This window comes from Mobula birostris, chromosome 20 (genome assembly GCF_030028105.1).
Source record: "Mobula birostris isolate sMobBir1 chromosome 20, sMobBir1.hap1, whole genome shotgun sequence".
Classification (NCBI taxonomy): domain Eukaryota; kingdom Metazoa; phylum Chordata; class Chondrichthyes; order Myliobatiformes; family Myliobatidae; genus Mobula; species Mobula birostris.
The window spans coordinates 388,605-408,994 of NC_092389.1; the positions used below are offsets into that span (position 1 = coordinate 388,605).

General features: G+C 41.2%; 1 protein-coding gene across 1 annotated transcript in view; it reads left to right on the top strand.

Annotated features, from left to right (window-relative positions):
* The window catches only part of ncapd3 (non-SMC condensin II complex, subunit D3), a 214,493-nt gene that overhangs the window by 157,175 nt on the left and 36,928 nt on the right, over positions 1–20,390 (top strand). Inside the window, exons 22-24 of the mRNA XM_072283812.1 lie at positions 5,644–5,739; positions 7,125–7,363; positions 13,396–13,475. Of these exons, the coding sequence (XP_072139913.1) occupies positions 5,644–5,739; positions 7,125–7,363; positions 13,396–13,475 (415 nt within the window). The remainder of the gene's footprint in view (positions 1–5,643; positions 5,740–7,124; positions 7,364–13,395; positions 13,476–20,390) is intronic.

Below are 20,390 nucleotides of genomic sequence, written 5' to 3' on the forward strand. Positions count from 1 at the left end.
TCTTCAAGCTCCTGAGCCTTCTCCCGGAGGGAAGAGGGATGAGAAGTGTGTTGGCTGGTTGGGTCGTGACCTTGATTATTCTGGCAACACTGCTCCAACAGCGTGCGGTGTAAAGTGAGTCCAAGGATGGAAGATTGGTTTGTGTGATGTGCTGCACCGTGTTCACGATCTGCTGCAGCTTCTTCCGGTCTTGGACAGGACAACTTCCATACCAGGTTGTGATGCCCCCTAGAAGAATGCTTTCTACGGTGCATCTATAAAAATTAGTGAGGGTTTTAGGGGACAGGCCAAATTTCTTTAGTTTTCTCAGGAAGTAAAGGCACTGGTGGGCCTTCTTGTCAGTGTACTCTGCTTGGTTGGACCAAGTCAGGTCAATTATGATATTGACCCCGAGGAACTTAAAGCTTTTGACCTGTTCCACTTGCGCACCACCGATGTAAATTGGGTCGTGCAGTCCACTACTCCTTCTGAAGTCAACAACCATTTCCTTCGTCTTGCTGACGTTGAGGGATAGGTTATTGTCTTCGCACCATGCCACCAGGTTCTTAATTTCCTCTCTGTACTCAAACTCATCATTACCCGAGATACGGCCTACAATTGTTGTGTCATCAGCAAACTTATATATTGAGTTTGATGGAAACTTGGCTACACAATCATGGGTGTACAGTGAGTACAGCAGGGGGCTGAGTACACAGCCTTGTGGGGCACCGATGCTCAGAGTGATTGTAGAGGAGAGCTTGTCCCCTATTTTTACAGCCTGGGTCCTGTCTGTGACGAAGTTGAAGATCCAGCTGCAGATCTGAGTGCTAAGGCCCAGGTTCTGGAGCTTAGGAATCAGTTTATTTGGAATGATGGTATTAAAGGCAGAGCTGTAGTCAATGAAAAGGAGCCTTACATATGCTTCTTTATTCTCCCAGTGTTCTAAGAAGGAATGTAGGGCCAGAGAGATGGCATCTGCCGTTGACCTGTTGCTCCGGTAGGCGAATTGCAAAGTGTCGAGATTGACCAGTAGGCTGTGGTTGATGTGTGCCATAACCAATCTCTCGAAGCACTTCAGAGCAATTAGTGTCAGAGCCACAGGTCGATAGTTATTCAGGCATGCCACCTTGTTCTTCTTCGGCACCGGGATTATCATTGCCTTCTTAAAACATGAGGGAATCTTAGACTGAAGCAAGGAGCAGTTGTTGAAGATGTCAGCAAACACTCCAGCTAGCTCGCTTGCACAGGCCCGGAGAACCCATCCCGGGACGCCATCTGGGCCCGTCCAGATATATCTGGAGTAGAATCCAATGAAACAGAATAATTCTTGTATTTCCTGACTTCACCGATAATGTGATCCAGTATGCTGGATCCAATCAGATTGATGAATTCCTCACATGTTGTTTTAGATAGGTATGATTTATGTCCCCTTCCTTGATTTGCATGAGCATTTATACCACGACACAACAAGGAGCCAACACACGCCCGCATGCACATACTGTACCATGCAGCATGCAGCTTCCCCGACATGAAAACAACAGCGTTGCCAGATCGTCGTTGTTGTGGCGTGGATGAAATCAGAGTGTTGCATTGCATTACCGGTAGGTACAAGGCAGTTTCTTTATTCGACAAAACAAGGTTACTGCAGGCAGAGACCCCTGGCAGAACAGGTCTAACCACCTTGTGATTGAGGCTCGATATTTATTTGCTAAACACAAAGGACAGTTTATAGTTACAAATATAGACAATTCTTTGAAGTTTTCATACCTTTTGATTAAATTCATTCTACCGGCGCCAATATGCCTAAGGTGGCATTCATGACCTTTAGGAATGCAAGTTAAGATCCATAAATATATTATTTGGTATGTTATGTGCTAACATAGAGGACAATTCATATTCAAAAAGCATAGATATGGTGTTTTTGCAACTACCTGTAAACTTTGCATTCTTGTCTCAGAGGCGCCAGAGATGCATTGTTACAAATGAAATTGGGTTCACAGCTTTTAGGAAATGCGCTGTTATGAACTCAATCCACAGTACTTTGTCAAAGAACAGAATACTGATGGCTGAAGTCATTTATTTAAGTGTAAATGAATTGTCTATCCAAGACTCACTCTAACAGTTGTGAGAATACGGTGAGATGCAGATTTTACCAGACTGCAGCTTGCATGCATTTAGTGCGGGCGGGGCCTGTAGTATATGCTACTTTTGCTACTAGGTTAATCTGGCCCTGGGGCCAAAAGGGCTTGTCCGTGCTGTGTCTATAAATAAATAAAATAATGCAAGGTTGAATGGGTCAGTCGTTCATATCTATGAAAAGAAACAGGTTGAGGAGAACAGTGAGTTATCAAAGCAAAAATTAAAATCTGTTGATGAAAACATAAAACTATCAGAAAACTTTTGAAGTACTCAGAGGGTTGTGTTGCTTCTGTAAAGAGAGAGACATAAAATGTTTCAGATCAATAGTCTTTCTTCAAATTCCTTCCTTTGCTGGTTTGTGAGCAGGAACAGTGGATATGAATTGTTCTAAACTGTTAAGTGCATTACCTTACAGGTAAATGTTATGCATTTTGGGTGATCAGATTCTGGTAGGGCACATACTGTGTAGCAAATGACAGGGACCTTAAGAGCATTGATACACAGAGAGGCCTTGGGGTGCAAATCCATAGCTCCTTGAAGGTGGTAACGTAAGTGGATAAGATAGTAGAAAAAGCCATTTGGTATGCTTGCCTTCATAAGCCAAGCATTAAGTGCAAGAGTTGGGACATCGTACTGTATTGTACAAAACATTTGTTAGGCTGCATCATGTACAATTGTGGTTGTTGCACTGCAGGACTGATGTAGTATCAATGACGGAGAGTGCAGAAGTGATTCACCAGGATGTTCACCAGGCTGTAGCTGTAAGAGACTGGATTGGCTTGTTTTATTTTCACCGGGATATAGGAAGCTGAGAGGTGACTTTTATAGAACTTCATAAAACCTTTAAGAGCAATAGTCAGAATAGAACAGAGAATATTACAGCACAATTCAGGCCTTTCAACTAATGATATTGTGCTGACCTTTTACCGCACTCCAAGATTAATCTAACCCTTTTCTCCCACATAGCCCTTCATTTTCCATGTGCCTACCTAAGAGCCTCTTAAATGCCCTAATGTATCTACCACACACCCACCACTCTGTGTTTCAAAAAAACTTGCCTCTGACATTACTCTCTCACCCCCCTCCCACCAACTATACTTTCCTCCAGTCACCTTAAAAGTATGCTCTCATGTTAGGTCTTGCCTCCCTGGGAAAAGGGCACTGGCTTTCCAATCTATCTGTGTCTTGTACATCTCTATCAAGTTGCCTCACCTTAACTCCAAAGAGAAAAGCACAATCTTTCCTCATAAGGCATGCTCTCTGATAGAGGCAGTGTCCTGGTAAATCTCCTCAACACCCTCTCTAAAGCTTCCTCATTCTTCCTATAATGAGGTAACCAGAACTGAACACAATACTCCCGAGTGTGGTCTAACCAAGGTTTTATAAGGCTGCTCTTGAACTCAGTCCCCTGACTGATTAAGGCCAACATACCATACACATTCTTAACCACTCGTATGAATTTGCACTGCAACTTTGAGGGATCTATGGACATAGACCCCAAGATCCCTTTGCTTCTCCACACTGTTAAGAATCCTTCCGTAAACCCTGTATCCTGCCTTCAAGTGTGACCTTACAAAATGAATGACTTCATACTTTATGTTGGTCAGAGCCTTTCTTAGGCAGAGGAATAGATTCGATTGAAGAGAGAGATTAACTTTGTCACATGTACATCAAAACATTTTTGTCAAGAATGTGCTGAGGGCAGCTTGCAAGTGTCGCCATGCTTCCAGTGCCAATATTGTATAAACTAGAGGGCACAGGTTGAAGTTGAGAGGGAGAAATACGGAAGAGGTCTGAGGAGTAAGTTTCTCACAGAGGATGTTTAATACCTGGAACAAGCTGCCAGAAGCGGATAGAATTACAATGTTCCAAAAGATATTTGGACAGGTACTTATGTGTAAGAAAGGTGTAGAGGGATACAAACCTAATGTGGGCAAATGCAAATAACATGGGCATCAGCATAGATGAGGTGCGCCAAAGAAGTGCAGTAAGTTTCTATGATTCTCTGACACTTTGTTTCTGATTTCAAAAAAGAGGTAAATAATATAAAAATTAAATGTAAGAATGTAAAGATTTTTTAAATTAAGTATTGAAGATGATAAACAGTGAAAGTTTAAAAAAAACATGTTAAGGGTTTAGCATTTAGTTCCTTAATGAACTCCACCATTTTTTTGATGACAGTTGATGGGTTTGTTTGGTTTTTGGGGCCCTGTTTACATAGAGATGCAGCACAGTAACAGACCCTTCTGGCCCAACAAGTCAGCGCCGCCCAATTGCACCCAAGTTGCCAAGTAACCTACTAACCCATCCATACCTGGAATGTGGGAAGAAACTGGAGCAGCTGGAGGAAACCCCTGTGGTCACTGGGAGAACTTGCAAACTCCTACAGATGTGTGGGAGTTGAGCTCAGGTCGCTGATGCTGTAATAGCGTTACGTTATGCTGATGACTGTGCTACCATGCTGTCCAAGGGCATTCTTTTTCCCTCCTTTCTGGAGTAAGAGTGTTACACTTTCCATTATTCAATCTGCTGCAATCCTTCCAGAATCTGGACAATTGTTCAATCTCAGAAGTAATTTTTCCACTATCTCTGCGGCTGCTTCTTCTGGAACATGGGGCTGCAGAAATGCACAGTATAAGTTGTGATTTTTAAATTATCTGTTCATCTACATTACAAATATAAACCCAAACTTCTGCTTGACTTGAAATTTTTAATTGCTGGTTAAGAGTCTAATGTCCATTTAATTTATCTTTGCTTTTTTCAAAAGTTGTGCATGTTAGGGATCATTCTGAAGTTACTTCCAGCTGATACTTTGTGGCTAGTGAAGCCAGTCATTAGGTGTGGGGCATTCCAATTCTGTCCCATTAAAACTACACGGGAAGAGATTAAATGAATGTTTCTGTTATTAATCAATGTTAATATTTTGTTAAAGACGTATTCCTGATACTTCATGCTCAATTCAAGACAAATCTGTTTCGCCATTTAATATTCTGTCCAGTTGTAGATTCATGTGGCCATCCCTCAACACGGTAAGACAAGGGATTTTGGATGTCTGCAGTTTGTACTCAGAGGCTTTTGGATCAAACATCAGTATTGAACATTCAAAAGGGTTCTGCTAATTGGGATGAGCTTCCATTGTACATATGTCATTCTGTAAACTTTGCAGATATTCCAAATGTTAAAGTAGGCGAATATAGCAATTGAAACTGTAGTTAATTGTTTATTGTTATTTTTGTGTTGAAAAAGTATAAAACATCGTGTTAAGAGAGTTTCATTCTCATTCATTCGCTCTCTCTCTCAAATGTATACGTATATAATAATGAATAAAACATGTTAACAGTGTTAGTGTTAGTTTTCTAGTGACTTAATTTTGAAAATTATAATTACAAACATTTTTGATACTTAAGTTTCTGAAGTTGGAAATTAGGTTATATTAATATGCGGAAAGACATTATCTGAAGAAGTATTTCTGTCTGATATGTTAAATTACTCAATCACAAGTATTTTCTTTGGTTATTATATCAGATGGCGATTATCTCCCAGCTTCACAGCTCCTTACTGAATTTTCAGGATCTGCTACCGTATCTTCTGTTGTCCGAGCACATGCCTTTTTCACTCTGGGTAAGGCCATTGTTGTCTGGATTTGCTGGTGAACTTCTACTGTTCTTTATACTATTCCACGTATCCTCTCTCTGATCTGAGATACTGAAATCAAATTATAATTATTTTATTAACATTCCAGTTACAATCAGAATAAAATGGTGAAGGGTGAAGCTGAAGAAAGATTGGAGTTACTGAATATTTGCTGGTCCCTGTGAAAATTTACATTAGAAAAATATTTGCCTTTGATAGAGAATGAGAATAGCTCCTTGCATACTGATTAACTTTTAGACAGAGAAAATACATTGTTTTTACTAATGCACCAACTTACATTGTACAGAAATGTTGTACCTACAACATGGAGGATGAGAGCTAACTTGATAGAGATGTAACACACATAAAAGTTGCTGGTGAACACAGCAGGCCAGGCAGCATATCTAGGAAGTGGTACAGTCAATGTTTCGGGCCGAGACCCTTCGTCAGGATAGAGATGTACAAGATGCTAAGAGGCATAGATAGTATGGATAGCCAGAGACTTTTTCCCAGGACGTAAATGGCTAATAGGAAAGGGGCATAATTTTAAGGTGATTGGAGGAAAGTATAGAGAGGATGTCATAGGTAGCTTCTTTTCCACAGAGAGTGGTGTGTGTGTGGAGCACCCTGCCAGTGTGGTGGTAAAGGCAGATACATTAGGGAATTTTAAGAAACTCTTAGGTGGGCACGTGGATGGAAAAAAAATGAAGGGCCACGTGGGAGGGAAGGTTAGATTGATCTTAGAATAGGTTAAAGCATTGGCACGACATTGTGGGGCAAATGGCCTCAACTGTGCTATCATTTTCCATGTTTTATATAAATGATGCTAAATATTGATTGTCCACATAATAAATACAGGAAGTCCAAGCAAGTAAAATAGTAATCAAGTTCTTAATCTTTTATGGAAATTGGAACTTCTGAGATGATGCACTGAATCTGTTGAGGTAATTTTAAAAAAAAGACTAGTTCTGAACTGGAGCCAGCCTGTAATGACCATTTGAACTCCAGTACGGGGCAAATTTGCAGATCTCACCAGTCAAAAAAATAGAGTACTCTTAACTAACTGTGGTGTCTGTGAACATTAAAAGGATTCAGCCTTAACTGATACAAATTCTGAATGTATTTCTGTATATGGGAAGCACAGAAGGCCCAGTTTTTTATCCTGTTTCCAGTCAGATATCATGCAAGCACTCGCGTGTCAGTTTGCACTGGAGGATGAGAGTTACTGAATATTTACTCTTCCCTCTGAAAGTTTACCTCAGAAAGATATCTGCCTTTGAGGAGAGGGAATACGAATAGCTCCTTGCACACATACTAACTTTCAGGCAGAGAAATGCATTATTTTTACCAATGCACCACCTTATTTTGTATAGGAAAGTTGTGCCTACAACACGAAGATCTAGCAAAGAAATCCATTGCTGCCTTTGCCCGCGAGTTGGAGGTGTGTGAAAATACAGCAGTTCGCAATAATGTCATCATCATCATATGTGACCTCTGTATGCGATATACCACTATGGTGGATCGGTACATTCCTAACGTCGCTGCATGTTTAAAAGACAATGATCCCTTTATCCGTAAACAGACTTTGGTCATGCTGACCAACTTACTCCAGGTAAGGGTTCTCTATTTTGTTAGATCAAATAACTAGCTGTGAATTATATTTTGCTAATTACTGCAGATCCATAATCCTCGGCTGAGTCAAAACTTGTATACAGTTATTTTCTTTCAGCAGTTACCATATTATTGTTGATGTGAATTGTAATTTTCTATATGCGTTACTATCTGAAACAAAACTGATTACATAATTCATTATTAATGTAGAGAATTGAAGTCTTCTGAGCTTGTAATGCATTTAACTAAAAGGAATACAGCACAAAATTATATTTACTATTGACTTCCAATCATTTGATGTTTCTATTTTTTTCTCTGATTCAAGTGCTTGACTTTGTTAACTTCAAATTTAATGGCAATGCTGTAAATGTTTGTCATTCATATAGTTAGACCTCATGGCTTTGAATAATAGATGCTTTAGAACAGTTTCCCAACCTTTTTCAGCCCAACATCCTCCAAAGCACTTTCATACTTGCCAACGACCTGCCCAAGGACCTTCATACTTGCCAATGCTCTTCCTAGGCACAATGTACTTTCCGGCGCCTCCACAGTGTAAAAACATGTCTACTATATGCTAGCATGAGGAAAAATATTCTGCGTTAAATTTTTATTTGTCTTTAAACCCAGCTTACACAGTACCTGTGTACTGTACAGCAGCTTTGATACCAGTGTGATCCTTGAGCATGATGGTTTTTAGCAAGAGTTGAAATATCTGGTTCAAGCTGTGACAACAAAAGCCTTCAGTCCACATGCGTAACAACGTCCAAACAGTTTCTATTTTTTGTGACTATGTAGTTAACTGCACTGAAGTCTCTTTCAACAAGGGAGGAGGACGGAAATACAAAGAAGAACAATTTGACTCTTCTCCAAGGACCAGGAAACTTCATAACACAGTGTAGCCACAAACCACAAAAGCCAGCATTTTTGTGTCTTCATCATTCTGAATTTTGATAATGTCTTCTTGAAAGCTCGCTTCCTGTTCTTCCACCTTGCAAAAAAATGGGTTAATTACCCAGTCTGGAATTTCCAGATTGTTCAAATCCTTGAATCAATTCGGAAAATCCTTCTGCAGGTATAAGCAGTACTCTTGCAAATCACCATCTGTGAAAGAGAGTGCCATACTTTCCACCCAGGGAAAAGCTTTTTCAAGTATGTAAAATGTAAAAGAGAGATGAAAGTGGATATAGGACTGCTAGAAAATGAGGCAGGAGAAATACTAACGGGGCAAGGAGATGGCAGATGAACTAAATGAGTAGTTCGCATTAGTCTTCACTGTGGAAGACGGTAGCAGTGTGCCAGATGTTGTAGAGTGTGAAGACAGAGAAATGGATGCAGTTACTATTACAAAGGAAAAGGTGTTCAAAAAGCTGAAAGACATAGAGGTACATAAGTCACCCGGACCAGATGAACTGCACCCGAGGGTTCTGAAAGAGGTAGCAATATAGATTGTGGTGGCATTAGCAATGACCTTTCAAAACCCATTAGACTGGCATGGTGCCAGAGGACTGGAAAACTGCAAATGTCACTCTTTACAAACGGAGGAAGGCAGCAGAAGAGAAATTATAGAACAGTTAGCCTGACCTCAGTGGTTGTGAAAATGTTGGAGTCAATTGTTAAGAACAAGGTGATGGAGTACTTGGTGACATAGGACAAAGTCAGCATGGTTTCCTTCAGGGAAAATCCTGCCTGATGAACCTGTTGGAATTCTTTGAGGATATTACAAGTAGGATAGGTAAAGGAGATGCATTGGATGTTGTACTTTTGGACTTTCAGGAGGCCTTTGACAAGGTGCTACACATGAGGCTGCTTACCAAGTTAAGAGCCTGTGGTATTACAGGAAAGATGGTTAGAGCATTGGCTGATTGAAAGAAGGAAGCAAGTGGGCATAAAAGGATCCTTCCTGGTTGGCTGTCAGTAACTAGTGGTGTTCCGCAGGGGTCGATATTGGGACCACTTCTTTTTATGCTGTATATAAATGATTTAGATGATGAAGTAGATGGCTTTGTTGCCAAGTTTGCAGATGATACGAAGATTGGTGAAGGGACAGGTAGTGTTTAGGAAACAGGTAGGCTGCAGAAGGAATTAGGAGAATGGGCAAGAAAGTGGCAAATGAAATATAATGTTGGAAAATGCATAGTCATGCACTTTGGTAGTAGAAATAAATGTGTGGACTATTTTCTAAGCAGAGTGAAAATCTAAAAATCTGAGATGCAAAGGGACTTGGGAGTCCTTGTGCAGAATACCCTAAAGCAGGGGTGGCCAACCTTTTACATTTGATGTGTCAATTTTTTCACGCACGAGATCAGATGCGATTTTTTTCACGCACGAGTTCTATGTTAACATATTTTTACAAGAACTGAATGGGGGTACAAAAGTTGTATGGCGCATCTGAATTCGTGCGTGAAAAAATTGACGCATGGAATATAAAAGGTTGGCCATCCCTGCCCTAAAGGTTAACTTACAGGTAGAGTCAGTGGTGAAGAAAGCAAATGCCATGTTAGCATTCATTTCAAGAGGTCTAGAATACAAGAGCAAGGATGTGATGCTGAGGCTTTATAAGGCATTGGTGAGGCCTCACCTCGAGTATTGCGAACAGTTTTGGGCTCCTCATCTTGGAAGAGATGTGCTGGCATTGGAGAGGGTCCAGAGGAGGTTCACAAGGATGATTCCAGGAATGAAAGGGTTATCATATGAAGAACGTTTGATGGCTCTGGGTCTGTACTTGCTGGAATTTAGAAGGATGAGGGGGGATCACATTGAAACCTTTCGGAATGTTGAAAGGCCTAGACAGTAGTTGTGGAAAGGATGTTTCCCATGGTGGGAGAGTCTGGGACAAGAAGGCACAGCCTCAGGATAGAGAGGCATCCATTCAAGCAGATGCAGAGAAATTCCTTCAGCCAGAGGTTGGTGAATTTGTGAAATTTGTTCCCACATGCAGCTGTGGAAGCCAGGTCGTTGGGTGTATTTAAGGCAGAGATTGACAGGTTCTTGATTGGACATGGCATCAAAGGTTACGGAAGAAGGCTGGAAAATGGGGTTGAGGAGGAGAAAAAAAAGATCAGCCATGATTGAATGGCTGAGCAGACTTGATGGACCAAATGGCCTAATTCTGCACCTACGTCCTATGGTCTTATGGAGATGTTGATGATGAATTACACAGTAGATTGCAAACAGACTTGGAATTTCTTTTTTCATAAATGCCACTAAACCAGCATGCTGACCTGTCATATATGGTGCTCCATCCGTTGCACAAGAAGTCATGTTCCTAATCAGAATACTTTTATCCTCAATATATATATTGAGCTCGTCATAGATGGATTCTCTTTTGATACTCATTTTTAACTTTCTACAAAAGAGAACTTCTTCACAGACTTTTCCATTTTTGATAAACTGTACATATTCCATTAGCAACGCCTCATTATATCACACAGTTGACTCATCTAGTTGTATGCCAAATTCTGTTTTTTGTAGCTCTGTGCATAGTTGACACTCAGTGTCTTCACTCATTTTGTCAGTACGACGAGCTACAGAGTTATTACTCAGAGGAATTGATTTTAAAAATTGGTATCCATTTTGAGAACAATGGTGAGCACTTCTGATACAGCAGGCATTATTAATCTTTCGCCAATTGTATGGGATTTTCCACACCTTGCTATCATTTTGGAAATGTTATAAGAAGCAATGAGACCACTATCAAGGTCATTTTTAGCTTTCTTGGCAAATGACTCGAGTGTGCAACACTTTACAAATGCCAATGTTGTATCGTTGCACAACCTGTTTTCTGTAGATCTGTAGAGAAAGCTGAGAGGGTGTACTTGACTTAACAATTATTAAGTTGCATGAACTTGTTCCGTGCTGCAAGTCATGGGGAACTGTTGGGTACCCTGGTTGCTATACTGGAGGACTGGAAGATTGCAAGTGTCACTCCACTCTTTAAGAAAGGCAGAAGACAAAAGAGAGGAAATTATAGGCCAGTTAGCCTAACCTCAGTGGTTGGGGAAAGTGTTGGAGTCCATTATTAAGGATAAAATTTTGGGGTACTTGGAGACTGTGTTGGCGCGTGACCAAGTGGTTAAGGCGTTCATCTAGTGATTTGAAGGTCACTAGTTCGAGCCTTGGCTGAGGCAGCATGTGTGTCCTTGAGCAAGGCATTTAATCACACATTGCTCTGCAATGACACCCGTGCTAAGCTGTATGGGTCCTAATGCCCTTCCCTTGGACAATGTCGGTGGCGTGGAGAGGGGAGACTTGCAGCATGGGCAACTGCTGGTCTTCCATACAACTTTGCCCAGGCCTGCGCCCTGCGCCCTGGAAACCTTCCAAGGTGCAAATCCATGATCTCACAAGAGTAATGGATGCAAAAAACAAAACTTAGAGACTAATCTGTTGGAGTTCTTCGAGGAAGTAATAAGCAAGGTGGACAAAGGAGAGGCAATGAATGTCATTTACTTGGATTTTCATAAGGCATTTGATAAGGTGCCACACATGAGGCTGCTTAACAACATTAAAACTCCTATGGTGATACAAGAAAGTACTGGCATGTGTAGAGGAATGACTGACAGGCAGGAGGCAGCAAGTGGGATTAAAGGTTGCCTTTTCTGGTTGGCTGCCAGTGACTAACGGTGTTTCTCAGGAATCAATATTGGGACTGCTACTTTTCAAATTGGTTGTCAATGATTTAGATAGTGGAATTGATGGCTTTGTGACAAAAGTTTGTGGATGGTATGAAGAGAGGTGGGGGGGTAGGTAGTGCTGAGGAAGCAATGTGATTACAGCAGGACTTGGATATATTGGAAGAATTTGCAAAAAAGTGGCAGATGGAATACAGTGTTGGAAAATGTATGATAATGCATTTTGGTAAAAGGTCTCCTGCACAGTCACTCAGTGTTTGAGGACGGCCTTCTCTCAGCAGATTTACAGCTGTGCCATATTCTTTCCATTTCTTGATGATTGACTTAACTGTACTCCAAGGGATATTCATTCACTTGAAATTTTCTTGTATCCATCTTCTGACTTGTGCTTTTCAATAACCTTTTCTTGGAGTTGCTTGAAGTGTTCTTTAGTCTTCATGGTGTAGTTTTTGCCAGGATACCGACTCACCGCAGTTGGGCCTTCCAGATACAGGTGTTTTTTTTACAATAGTCAATTAAAACACCTTGACTGCACACAGCTCTCCAAAAACAGATTTCTATTTAACTAATTCTGTGACTTCTAAAACCATTGGTTGCACCAGTGATGATGTGATGATTTGGTGTGTTATATTAAAAGGGGGGGGGGGAAATACTTAAGCAATCAATTACTTTATGTTTTAATTATTTATTTAGCAATACATCATGGTAACAGGCCCTTTCGGCCCAATGAGTATGCGTCGCCCAATTCCACCCAAGTGACTAATTAACTTACTACCCATATTTGTAATTAATTTCAATCACTTTGTCGAGATCTGTTTTGATTTTGACACAAAAGAGTCTTTTTGTGTTGGTCAGTGTCAAAAAAGCCAAATTAAATCCACTGTGATTCAATGTTGTAAAACAGTAAAACATGAAAACTTCCAAGGAGGATGAATACTTTTTATAGGCACTGCAGTTCCATGTACTGATGTATGCTCTAAGTTCATCACCCCTACTCATAATACTCCAAACATTAAAATATATGCACTTCAAACTATCCGACCCATCATCTCTGTTATTTCCCCTTTGTCTCCCGAGTAGCATCAGCAAACCTCCTGGCCAGGATGTTGGTTCCCCTCTAGTTCAGGTGCAACCCGTCCTTCTTATACAGGTAACCCCTTTCCTAGAAAAGCTTCCAATGATCCAAGAACTTGAAACCCTGTCTCCTGCAACATCTCCACAGCCGATCATTCATCTGTGGAGTCTCACGGAATGCAATTTTAAAATAGTACTGCGAATATGCAGGTCAAATATCACTTTTGGAGGGTGTTAACATGTCAGGTCCATTTCTATCATTTTCATGGCATTTGTTTCTTCAAACATTTCTATCATTTTCATGGCATTTGTTTCTTATGAATTGCAGGAAGAATTCATAAAATGGAAAGGTTCCCTCTTCTTCAGATTTGTGAGTGTTCTGGTGGATTCAGATGAAAGTATACGGAGGTAACTGGCTTTTAGTGAAACTAAGATAAAATAAGTTATCAATTTTTTTCTTTGACAATGGACAGAAGAAGGGTGAAATTCCAAGAGGTTTATAGCTGAGTCTGTACAAGAACACTTGTACTTTTTAAAAAAAAGAAAGAAAAATCTCAGCTGAAGGATCAGTGAATACTGAAAAGCATAAAATATGTTGGTTCCGGTTCAGGCAACATCAGTAGAGAAAGAAACAATTAATATTTCAGGTCAATACCCTTTCATTTGCAAGTGTCTGTGCTCACTTCTGATCTTGCGACGGAGCAAAGGTCTATGATGAAGCAGTTGAAGATGGTTGGGCCTGGGAGACAGCCATCGCAGAACACTGCAGCACAGAAACGGGTCTTTCAGTCCATCTAGTCCATGCCAAGCTAAAATTCTGCCTACTCCCATCAACCTGCACCTAGAACATAGCCTTCCATATCTCCCCCCATCCACGTACGTATCCAAATTTCCCTTAAATCTTGAAACCAAACCCGCATCCACCAATTCTGCTAGAAGCTCGTTCCATTCTCTGCGCCCTCTGAGTGAAGTTCCCCCTAAATATTTCACCTTTCACCCTTAACTCATGGCCTCTAGTTGTGGTCTCACCGAACCCCAGTGGAAATAGCCTGCTTTTACTTACCCTATCGATACCCCTCATAATTTTGTATACCTTTATCACTCCTGTGGTAATCTCCGGGCTAGGGCAATTGACCCCAAAGTTTAGCTGCGGCTGCACAGAAACTGTAAGACCTGCACGGTCAGGAGCTTGGGTGACTTTGCTGTTGCACAATATTGATGATTGGTTTGGGAAACCTGAGAAGTAACAAATATCACTTTTCAGATGGCATTCATTGAAGATTTGTTTTATTTGCCACATTTACTGTACATTGAAGCATCAAAATGTACAGTGAAATGTGTTGTTTACCTCAATGATCAACACAGTCAGAAGATATGCTGGGGGCAGTCCAAAAGTGATGCCGTGCTTTCAGTGCCAACATAGCTTGCCCACAAGTTAATAACCATAAAACTAACTACGCATTTGGAATGTAGGAGGAAACCGGAGCACCCTGAGGAAAGCCATGCAGTTGTGGGGAGAACTTCTTACAACAGCAGCGGGAATTTAACCCCAGTCAGTGATCACTGGCACTGTAAAGCAATTGTGCTAACTGCTATGCTACTGTACTGCCTCACTCTTGCTTGAGTTTTTGAAACAAGAGAATTTCGTTCAAAGTTTAAAGTAAATTTATTATCAAAGTATATATGTCTCCATAAGATGTCTCCATACAGCCCTAAGATTCATTTTCTTGTGAGCATGTTCAATAAATCCATAACACAATAATAACCATAATAGAATCAATGAAAGACCACACAAACTGAGCATTCAACCAGTGTGCAAAAGACAACAAACTGTGCAAGTACAAAAAAGAAATAATAATAATAAATAAATGAGCAATAAGCATTCAAGAGCATGAGATGAAGAGTCCTTAAAAGTGAGTCCAGAGATTTTGGGAACATTTCAGTGATGGGGCAAGTGGAGCTGAGTGAAGTTATCCCCTTGGTTCATGTACCACATTCCTGATGGCAGCAGTGAGAAGGAGCATGTCCTGGGTGGTGGGATCCCTGGTGATGGATGCTGCTTTCCTGCGACAGTGTTTCGTGTAGATATGCTCAATGGTGGGGAGAACTTTACCAGCGATGGACTGGACCATATCCACTACTTTTTGTAGGGTTTTCTGTTCAAGGGCATTCGTGTTTCCATACCAGACTGTGATGTAACCAGCCAATACAGTCTCCACACATCTATAGAAGTTTGTCAAAGTTTTAGATGTCATGCTGAATATTCGCAAACTCCTAAGGAAGTAGAGGTGGTTGCTGTGCTTTCTTTGTAACTGCATTTGCATGCTGGGCCCAGGACAGACCCTCTGAAATGATAATACCTGGCAATTTGAAGTTGCTAACCCTCTCCACCTCTGATGGGGACTGGCTCATGGACCTCTGGTTTCCTTCTCCTGAAGTCAATAACCAGCTCCTTGGTCTTGCTAACATTGAGTAAGAGGTTGTTATTGTGGCACCACTCAGCCAGATCTTCAATCTCCCTCATCACCACCATGCTGATTCGTCACCACCTTTGATTTGGCTTATGACAGTGGTGTTGCCAGCAAACTTGAATATGGTGTTGGAGCCATGCCTAGCCACACAGTCATAAGTGTAAAGCGAGTAGAGTAGGGGGCTAAATACGCAGCACTGTGATGCACCTGTGCTGATGGAGATTGTGGAGGAGATGTTGTTACCAATCTGAACTGGCTGGAGTCTGCAAGTGAGGAAATGGAGAATCTAATTGCATAAGGAGGTATTGAGGCCAAGGTCTTAAAGCTTATTGATTAGTCTGGAGGGGATGATAGTATTGAATGCTGAGCTGTAGTCTATAAAGAGCATCCTGATGTAACCATCTTTGTGGTCCAGATGTTGCAGGGTTGATTGAACAGCCAATGAAATAGCATTTGCTGTGGAACAGTTGTGCCAGTTGGCAAATTAGAGCAGATCCAAGTTGCTTCTCAGGCAGGAGTTGATATGTTTCACATCAACCTCTCAAAATACTTTCATCACTATGGACGGAAGTGCTACAGGATGATGGTCATTGAGGCAGTAGCTTCAGAGAGAGCTATGGGAGTTCGTGGTAGTTCCTTCATGTTTTGACAGTCAAAGCGAGCATAGGAGGCATTGAGCTCATCTGGAAGCGAAGCCCTGTCGTCGCCTATGTTGCTTCATTTAACTTTATAGGAGGTGATAGTATTCAAATTTAGTCCGGAATTGCCACCTCGCCCATGAGATGGCTTTCCGAAGATCCTGCCTGGACCTCTTGTACCTTTCTTGGTCGATAGACTTGATTGCCTCTGATCTGGCCCTCAGCAGACTGTAGATCTCATGGTTCATCCAGGGCTTTTGGTTGGGGACACACTTGCCTACAATGAGTATATATGGCATAGATGACAGATGTCAAAGACTTGCAAGGGTCCTAGAAGAAGAAGAGCTCAATGTTCTCAGTTGGTATGATGGGTAGGTAAATGGCAGATGGAATTAAATCCTAGAAAATGTGAGTAGTTACATTGTGGGCAGCCTAATAAATCTAGGATATGTGCAATGAATGGTCGGAACCTGAGGAATGATGAGAAACAAAATGACTTGCGTGTGTGAATTAGTCTTTACAATATTGTTGATAGGTGTTTCAACTGAATGTTACTAAATAAGGATGAAACTCAGGGAAAATCAAACACTTTCTGAAGAGCAGACTATGAGTTTGAATTCTGTCCATGAAGTTTTTGGTCATGTCATAAAACCACTGATCCACAGTTGAGGGAATTGCACAGTGTGCTAATAATTTCATTTCCACTCTTTGTTACACCTTCTTGGCAAATCTGCAAGGTCCCTGCCTCCCCTTGCACAGAGCAGAACTTTCTTTTTCTCCCCACATGCTTCTGAAGACATGCCGTGTCCTCTGCGAGCTGCTGTGACAATATTCACTCTGCGGTAGTGTCTTAATACACAGCACTTGCTTGGTGATGTTGTAGCAGCCTCTCTTCAGGGCTGTGACTCACATTGTTTGGCTGCTGGACAAACAGCTGGCAGATGTTTGAATGAAAAGCACAGTTTCAATGGCTCTGTTTGCAATAGAATGCAGTGTTTAGCATTAAAATCATGATACTCTGACTTTTAACTGCTGGCAATTTAATATTGCCATGGAGACTGGTGCACAATAAACATGCTAGAACATTTTAACGTTATTTTGTTAGAGGCCAAGACATTGTGTAACTACTATTGAAACTCTTAAGGGCTATGCAAAAGGTAGTCTTAAATTCATGAGGCACTGACACCAGTTCTGTGGGAAGAAGTTGTTCCACTGGTATGGACTTTACATGAATGGATTTTGAACAAGTGTCTTAATATACTGTTGTCTTGGGGCTGAAGTATTAACTTCAAAATTAAACAGTGGGAGAAGGGTGGGGTGTGAGAAGAAATCTAGAATCTTAAAGGGAAAAGAAAGGTTGACGCTGCTTGTGTCATAAAATTCAGCTCAACATAGAAACATAGAAAACCTACAGCACAATACAGGCCCTTCAGCCCACAATGCTGTGCGAACATGTACTTCCTGAGGGAAAAGCCTCTGACTATCCACACAATCAATGTCTCTCATCATCTTATACACCTCTATCAGGTCACCTCTCATCCTCCATCGCTCCAAAGAGGAAAGGCTAACTTCACTCAACCTATTCTCATAAAGCATGCTCCCCAATCCAGGCAACATCCTTGTAAATCTCCTCTGCACCCTTTCTATAGTTTCCACATCCTTCCTGTGGTGAGGTGACCAGAATTGAACACAGTACTCCAAGTGAGGTCTGACCAGGGTCCTAAATGGCTGCAATATTACCTCTCGGCTCTTGAACTCAATCCCACGGTTGATGAAGGCCAATGCACCATATGCCTTCTTAACCACACAGTCAACCTGTGCAGCAGCTTTGAGTGTCCTATGGACTCGAACCCCAAGATCCCTCTGATCCTCCACACTGCCAAGAGTCTTACCATTATTACTATATTCTGCCATGAACCACCTCACGCTTATCTGGGTTGACATCCATCTGCCACTTCTCAACCCAGTTTTGCATCCTATCAGTGTCCCGCTGTAACTTTTGACAGCCCTCCACACTATCAATAGTGCAAAAGTATGGTACGAGATGCCAGCAGATTTGATTGTAACACTTATGAGGCTTTGATAAGTGCATGCAGGACAATTCTCCAGGTGCGGGTCACTGCGCAGAATAACAGTTTGGCACTGACTAGTTGGACGGAAGTCCTGTTTCTGAAATGTAGCATTCCAAACTTCGATGGCTTCAGATGACACATATTTAAAATTTTGGGGATATATTTGATTGCCTTATTCAATTTGGAATAGTGTTTGTAAGGGAGGTGGAAATGGAGTCATTCGGTGTTCACTTGGGAGAAGAGGACTATGGAGAAGAGAATGGGAAAATGGGGCTGGTAAGGTTGCTGTCCTTGGAAGCAACTTTGACTGAATGAAGCTGCAATAATTCTGTGACTGATGCAACAAGTATAGAAATCCTGATTGTAATTGCATGTGTTTCCTGTTTTAACTTGCATATTTACTGACCTTTGGAGCTGGATAAAAAAGATCTGTATGTTCAAACAATGTTTCCTGATGAATGTGAAACCTGGGTGATTTACTAATGACAATAAGAAAGTCTAAAGAAATACTCTGTATCATCTATCAAAATTGGTGCACTGTTGATATAGTAGCATTCTGCTTAAGTTATGAATAATTACCCTTTAACCTGGACTGTTGATCCAACAACATGAGCTTGAATGCCACCATGAGTGCTGGTTAAGTGAGTTTGTCATAAAATAAGTCTGGAATCAAAAGATAGTGCAGAAATGAATACTAACAGATTATTGTAAGAGCTAGTTTGGTCTATGGATGTCTTTTGGGAAAGGATAAGACCATAAGATATAGGAGCAGAATTAGGCCATTTGGCCCATCAAGTCTGTTCTACCATTTCATTGTGGCTGATCCAAATTTCCTCTAAGCCCCAATCTCCTGCCTTCTCCACGCATCCCTTCATACCCTGACCATCAAACTATCAACCTCCATTTTAAATATGCATAAAGATTTGGCCTCCACAGCTTCCTGTGGCAAAGAATTCCACAGATTCACCACTCTCTAGCTAAAGTAATTCCTCTTCATCTCTTTTCTAAAAGGACACCCCTCTATTGTGAGGCTGTGTCCTCTGGTCTTAGACTCTCCCACCATAGGAAACATCCTCTCCACATCCACTCTATCAAGGCCTTTCACCATTCGATAGGTTTCAATGAGGTCACCCCTTATTCTTCTGAATACTAGTGAATACAGGTCCAGAGCCATCAAAAGCTCATCGTATGACAAACCTGGAATCATTTTCGTGAGTCTCCTTTGAACCCTCTCCAGTTTCTGCACTGAGGCCTCACCAGTGCTCTATAAAGCCTCAACATTACATCCTTGCTTTTCTGTTTCTGCTTCTGCTTCTGCTTGGTACTGCGCAAGCAGTGCCGGACGGCTGTTATAACGCACAGTCGGTGTGAACGGCACGGGAGTTAAATTGTAAAGTAAGCTTTTTTGACTAGATCCCCTAAATCGATTTGATTGAGTCTATCTTTAAAAATATTAATGTCAGAAATACTGTGCAGGTCTGGCGGCAGAAGATTCCACTCTCTTGTTGGTCTTGGGTAGAGGGAGTATTGGTAGCAAATCTTACTGAATGAAGGAGTTTCCAATATGTGAGGACCAGTTTGCTGTCGAGTTGAACTGACCCTGTGATGAATTTGGATGTTTGATGGAGTTATGTTGTGAACTTCTTTGAAAATGAAAATTAACCGTAGTTTAATACGTCGGTTTTCAAGTGGTTCCCATTGAAGGTTAGAGAGCATGTTGGTGACACTGGATTTCCTGCTGTAATCATTCAACACAAAGCGAGCAGCATGGAGTTGGATTTTTTCGATGGACTTCTTATTGTTAGCTTGATGGGGATCCCACATGGCCGCGCAATACTCAAGCTTTGGACGGACGAGTGTCTTGTATGCCATGTCCTTGATGGATTTACTACATGAGTAGAGGTTTCTTCTCAGGATACCCAGCATTTTATTTGGTTTGGCTGTAGTCTGATTGATGTGGCATGCCCAGTTAAGATCCTTGTTAATTTCAACACCAAGATATGGGTGGTGGGTGACTGTTTCAAGAATCTGTCCATTCATGTTATATGTCATGTTGATTGGTTTAACTTTGTGACTAACATGAATAGCATAATATTTAGATGAGTTGAAGGACATTTGCCATTGAGACTCCCATTGACATAT